At 40.6% G+C, this 5,858-nt stretch overlaps 2 protein-coding genes across 4 annotated transcripts in view; one reads left to right on the forward strand and one right to left on the reverse strand.

Moving 5' to 3' along the window:
* setd3 (SET domain containing 3, actin histidine methyltransferase) overlaps window positions 1–699 on the reverse strand; it is a gene marked incomplete in the record, with an annotated part of 23,571 nt that extends 22,872 nt beyond the window's left edge. Inside the window, 1 exon segment of the mRNA XM_014011866.1 lies at window positions 616–699.
* The window catches only part of LOC106519984 (protein YIPF7), a 5,992-nt gene continuing 802 nt past the window's right edge, over window positions 669–5,858 (forward strand). The window contains exons 1-5 of one of the 3 annotated variants that reach the window (XM_014011867.1): window positions 669–779; window positions 4,493–4,588; window positions 4,865–4,983; window positions 5,145–5,290; window positions 5,424–5,605. In XM_014011867.1, the coding sequence (XP_013867321.1) occupies window positions 766–779; window positions 4,493–4,588; window positions 4,865–4,983; window positions 5,145–5,290; window positions 5,424–5,605 (557 nt within the window). In that variant the 5' untranslated portion in view covers window positions 669–765. Of the gene's footprint in view, window positions 780–3,993; window positions 4,098–4,492; window positions 4,589–4,864; window positions 4,984–5,144; window positions 5,291–5,423; window positions 5,606–5,858 lie in introns of those variants that run through there. The other 2 variants (XM_014011868.1, XM_014011869.1) reach the window with 2 other exon arrangements.

Here is a 5,858-nt window from a genome sequence, read left to right on the forward strand (position 1 = left end):
ATTATTATTATTATTATTATTATTATGGTCATATTAGGACCACACACTTGATGTTTCATGACTCACGGTGGGGTCGTGACCCTAACTTTAAGAACATCTGGGATATTGAAGAATATTAAGCTGAAATATTCAGATTTAAAGATAATTAAAGTTCTCCTTTTAGCCACAATTGTAAGTAACCTTTCTTACAACGCAGGTTTTAATTTTGTTAAAAGTAAAACTTAAAGCTAAAAGTAAAAAAAAAGGCTAAAGGAAGTTTTTACGCAAACAAGCTAACCACCTGGTCACAGCCGTGATTGCTGCTCATTTCCGCCAACTGAGCCTCAGCTCAATTAGCCTCCAGGTCAGAGGAGAGACATTACGACCGACTAAAGAGATTCGGAACCGGTGGGTCAGGGAAACGCCCGCAGACTCATTCATCCACGGAGCTTCACTGAGCTAACTCTGCTGCTAGCTGCTGAGCCGTGAGACCCACTTCGGAGATTTGAGGCTGATAAAACAGCGTTAAGAACCTCCTGCACAGATTCATGTTTCCACACGGAGAAACTGTCAAATGCAAGTCTGAAAGTTTCACAAACAAGTCGTTAAGGGTTTCTTTTCGTTGTTGGGTCATACCTTTTGGAAGTGACAGCAGCAGCTCCTCTCCTGCGATCGAACCCAACCTTTACTGAGCCGCGCCGCTGATTGGAGGAGATGTGAAGTACGCCCACAAACAAGCTCAGCTTCAGGCCTTCTGATTGGCTGACTGGAGAGCACGAGGAACTTATGTGTTTTTTAAGGTGCGTTCAAYGACGCGCAAAAGTCGGACTTTTTCCTGTCTCCTCAACAAACACTAAAATTGACAAAATGTACATCCTGCTACGAGATGTTAAAGTTCCATGAGAGGATTTATTGAAGATTAGGCGTTATGTATCACTGTCTAGAGAGAAACGTTAACAAAAAAAATAAAAGTTCACTTTTTATATGCGGGGTAAATAAGACATTAGAAAGTACATATAACTAATTTCAGTTTGTGTTTTAGTTAGTTCAGTTTACCTGTAATCCTTTGATTAATGTTTTTGCAGTAGTAAAACAACAAAACAAAYTGGGATATCAAAAACGGACTGATTTTAAGTTTTTGAAGCCGTGTGTCCGAGGTACTTTAAACTCGGTGGTGTGTGTAAGTTTAAAAGGCCTCGCCCTTCGCGCACCACGATTTGAGGTTCACTTTTAGAAGGAGCTAAAAACGACCATAAATGGTAACCAATGCGCTACAGTGATTGGCTGAATGACACGTCAATCATGTCAACTTTACAAAAAAAAACTTGTTGGGACAACTTTGAGCGTGTACTTCCAGACTTTTTTTAATTTGGAAAAAAAAATTAAAATAATATTCAACCATATAAACAAGAAGTAAAATGTCCGATAATATAGATATTTTTACTTTGGGGAACAAGAAATCCAACAACATTTGTAGAATTTGAAGATGAATATGTAAAAAATAAGAAGTATTTAAAAAGTACACAAATTCCCGGTTGAAATGCAACAAAGTAGAACATCGAAGGAATAAATGTTTTTGCAATCCAGTTTAAAATAACAACCTTAAATCCAAGGGTTATAAAAAGTTGATAAAACAACATTTGAAACAATAAGGCAGGGCTATTGAACTGGCGGCCCGCAGGCCACATCCGGCCGCGAGTGACCAAATTTCGGCCCGCCAATTAGTTCATTCATCCCTTAAGCCCAAATCCCCGGTTTTCTACTTTAATTACTTTAAGTTCTTTCAGTTAAACATATACATGTTTGGTTTCTACAGAAATGTCAGAATCTTGGCTAGAACCTGGTGAAAATATTTTCTATGCAGACTCAAGACAGTTAAAATTACAAGTAGTTGAAGATAAAACTATAGTGAAAATAATATTGGTTTAAATTTTTGACGAGTCAGATATGTCAAAATAATATTTGTGTCAAATGTGTTGTTTTTGTTTTTGATATTGTTTAATTATCATGATTCTCTTAAGGTTCTGTATGTTGTCCTGATGCATCTCAGTAATCCAGGTAAAAAAAATCAAAAGGAAAAAAAATTGTATAGGTCCTCTGGACGGGTTCTTCTTTAATGAAACGTTTCGTCTCTGGAATCAACCTACTTCACGTACGGAGGGCAATATTATAGGCAGAAACATGGGTGTGCCATGGGTTCCCCAGTTTCTCCTATTGTTGCAAACCTGTACATGGAGGAAGTGGAAAAGAGAGCCTTGATGTCCTTTTCAGGGGTGCCACCGAGCCATTGGTTCAGATATGTTGACGACACCTGGGTTAAAATTAAAGCCCAGGAAGTCCAACATTTCACTGATCRCATCAACTCTGTGGATGAATATATTAAGTTCACACGAGAGGATGTAAAAAATGGCAGGTTGGCGTTCCTGGATTGCGATGTCTCGGTTTCGGATGGAGGACGGTTGGAAACTGGTATGTATCGTAAGCCCACCCACACAGACCAATATTTGCGTTTTGACTCCCACCACCCACTGGAACACAAGTTAGGAGTSATCAGGACTCTGTACCACAGAGCAGACAGTGTCCCTACAAACCCAGGAGCCAGGCAGAAAGAGAAATCACACACACGACAGGCCCTGGAGCAGTGTGGTTATCCTGACTGGGCTTTCCTGAAAGCAGACAGGAAACACAGACAGGATTCCATGCAACCTTCAGGTGAAAATGAAGACCCCAAACCCAGACCCAAACCAGTGGTTATTCCGTATGTTGCGGGTGTTTCGGAGAAACTGAGACATTTATTTTCTAAACATGATGTCCCAGTAGCTTTCAAACCCCAAAACACATTACGGCAAAGGCTGGTTCACCCCAAAGATCCGGTGCCCTGGCACAAACAGAGCAATGTTGTATATGCTGTTAAGTGCCAGGAGGACTGCGACCAGTTATACCTCGGGGAAACAAAGCAACCACTGTTCAAAAGAATGTCCCAACACAGACGAGCTACATCTAATGGCCAGAACTCTGCAGTTTTCACTCATTTACAGACCAGCGGTCACTCTTTCAGAGATGAGGATGTTCTCATTCTTGATAGAGGAACGTTGGTTTGAGAGAGGAGTAAAAGAAGCCATTTTTGTGAAGAAAGACCGTTCATCATTAAACAGAGGTGGGGGCCTCCATTTTCAGCTGTCCCCCTCCTACAGCGCTGCCATTGGCAGTATCTCTTCACCCCCTGTTAACAATAGGTATTAATTAGGTGTGAACGATAGCCATGTGATGGGAGTATCAGTCACCTGGAGGCAGGACTCAAAAGCCTGAATTTTGCCTGAAACTCTCAGACTGAAGAAGTCTCTTGGAGGAGAGATGAAACGTTTCATTAAAGAAGAACCCGTCCAGARGACCTATACAATTTTTTTTTTCCGTTCTGTATGTTGTATTCATGATTAAATACAGCAAAAATAAACAATTTCAAAGTTAACAGATCTTTTTAATTGGTTTATTTACATAATAACTTTAATTGCTGAATGTTCAGCCCCTGAACTTTTGACCTGCATTTTCCGTGGCCCCCAGAGCAATTAGTTGAATAGCCCTGCATAAATCATTAAAAATTGTCAACATATGATTTTAGTTGATAGATCTGTGACTGTGTCGTCTTTTCGCCACCAGAGGGCAATGCAGACTTTTTGTTTACCCAGCCAAACTGAACACACCAAACAAAAGTGAATAGAGGCCATTTTTGAAGGAATTTTTGGAATAAAAACAATGCATATCATTAAATTGCTATACACAGACACACAACTGTGAGTAGCATTTTTCTTTAGCACAGTGAGTTCAGATTTTACATGAATATTTCACCAGAAACTTAAACTTTTTTTCTCTTTTGTTTATTTTATTCTGTATGACTTTTAAAAGTATCTTTTAAGCCATTTATTTGCCAGCTTAAAACACGCATCTTGTGTTTGAAAACAGTTTGGAGAGCTGACCAGTTGTCAGATCTATTATTACTCTGTCCAAATATAGGATGTTATTTAAAGTCCAAGCCCACAGAGCAGCTTTCGCGTGTTGTTTGGCTGTGAGGAGAACCGGTTCAGCTGTTTACTCTGAACTTCATGTGAGTTTATTTTAATGTAAGCATTGTATTTATTGGAGTTTTCCTCTGAGAATAAAATGTATTTAAACTGATTGCACAGTTTTATTGCTAAGCGTTGCACCAGTTCTCTGCACTCACAGATACGTAATGTTTTGAACTGAATTGCAACCAGTGTGTGTCACATATCTGATGTAGAAAAGATGGCAAAATAAGGCTATGTTGTTAAATCCTCAAATATTTCAGCTACTGAGAAGTAAGACATGAAATAATTCTTCTCCGTCTTTCGGCTTCTCCTTTTATGTGTCGCCACAGCAGATCATCTCCCTGCACCTCACCCTTTCCCCTGCCTCCTCTACTGTTACACCGACCATATGTTGTTTACTAAAAAACTAACAATGTTTTAATTTTTTTTGTCAACTTTCATCTGATCAGGATGGGGGACTCGCAACAGTTTGACTTCTACCAAACAGGATATTCAGGGTATTATGTAGATAACCAGGGTCGCACTGTGGCTTTCTACGACCGTGAGTAAGTGCTGCCTTTTAAATCACTTCAACTCTAGAAGCAGCTCAGTGTACTGCTGATCTTCAGAGAACATCTCGTCATTTAAAAAAGAAAAGGTTATGCTCGATCATAGTTATTAGTAAAGGAAAGTTTTGTATTTATCACCACTGTAACCTTTATTGAACCCATAGAAAAGTGTTCAAACTTAAAAGCTAAAGAGGCAAAGAGCAGAATAGACGATTGCTGGACTTCTAGATCCCAAAAGGATCTTTGATTTGATTTGTCTCTGTTTTGATTCAGTGAAGCACAGAACACTCAGGATCCTTTCATGGAGCAGCAGTACACTGGAGAGGTCTATCAGCCGACACATGCTGCCACCTATGGAGAGACTCCTGAGGATGAACCTCCTCTTCTTGTTGGTAAAAAGATGCAGCTTTTATGTTATAAAGACCATGTGAGAGTTGTCTAGATTTACACACCCACCCATTAACATAAACACCGCTAAATGCAAGTCTTTCGGTAAAATCATAGATTTTCTTTGTGGTTTATGATCATCTTTTCCTGTCTGTGGATTTTCCAGAACTTGGAATTGATTTTGACCACATGTGGCAGAAGACGCTGACTGTGTTGAACCCCTTCAAGCCTGCAGATGGCAGCATCATGAACGAGACTGATCTGACAGGTCCCATCCTCTTCTGTATCGCACTGGGCGTCACTTTAATGATGGTAACTCACTGGTCTTGCTTTAATCTGACCATGATGGTTTGGCATCATTTTGTGAAAAAAAGCCACTAAACACTACTCACTATTTGAATTGAATTTAACTGTGCAATCCCTATTTCCCACAACCTGTGTCCAGGCAGGTAAAGTTCACTTTGGGTATGTGTATGGGATCAGTGCCATCGCCTGCAGTGGGATGTACATCCTGCTGAGCCTGATGAGCTCGCTGACCGTCTCATACGGCTGTGTGGCCAGTGTCCTCGGCTACTGCCTCCTGCCGATGTTGGTCCTTTCTGCATTCGCTGTCTTCTACTCTCTGCAGTAAGACTGTCTTTATACTGCACTCATCCATCCATCCGTCTGTCCATCCATCCATTTATCCATCCATCCATCCATCCGTCCATCCACCCATCCATCCGTCCATCCATCCATCCATCCATCCGTCCATCCATCCGTCCGTCAATCCATCCATCCATCCAATGGATGGATGGATGATCCATCCATCCATCCATCCATCCTTCTATACAACAATTTTCCATCCATCCATCCATCCATCCATCCATCCATCCATCCA

This window comes from Austrofundulus limnaeus, unplaced genomic scaffold, assembly GCF_001266775.1.
Source record: "Austrofundulus limnaeus strain Quisiro unplaced genomic scaffold, Austrofundulus_limnaeus-1.0 Scaffold85, whole genome shotgun sequence".
Lineage (NCBI taxonomy): Eukaryota > Metazoa > Chordata > Actinopteri > Cyprinodontiformes > Rivulidae > Austrofundulus > Austrofundulus limnaeus.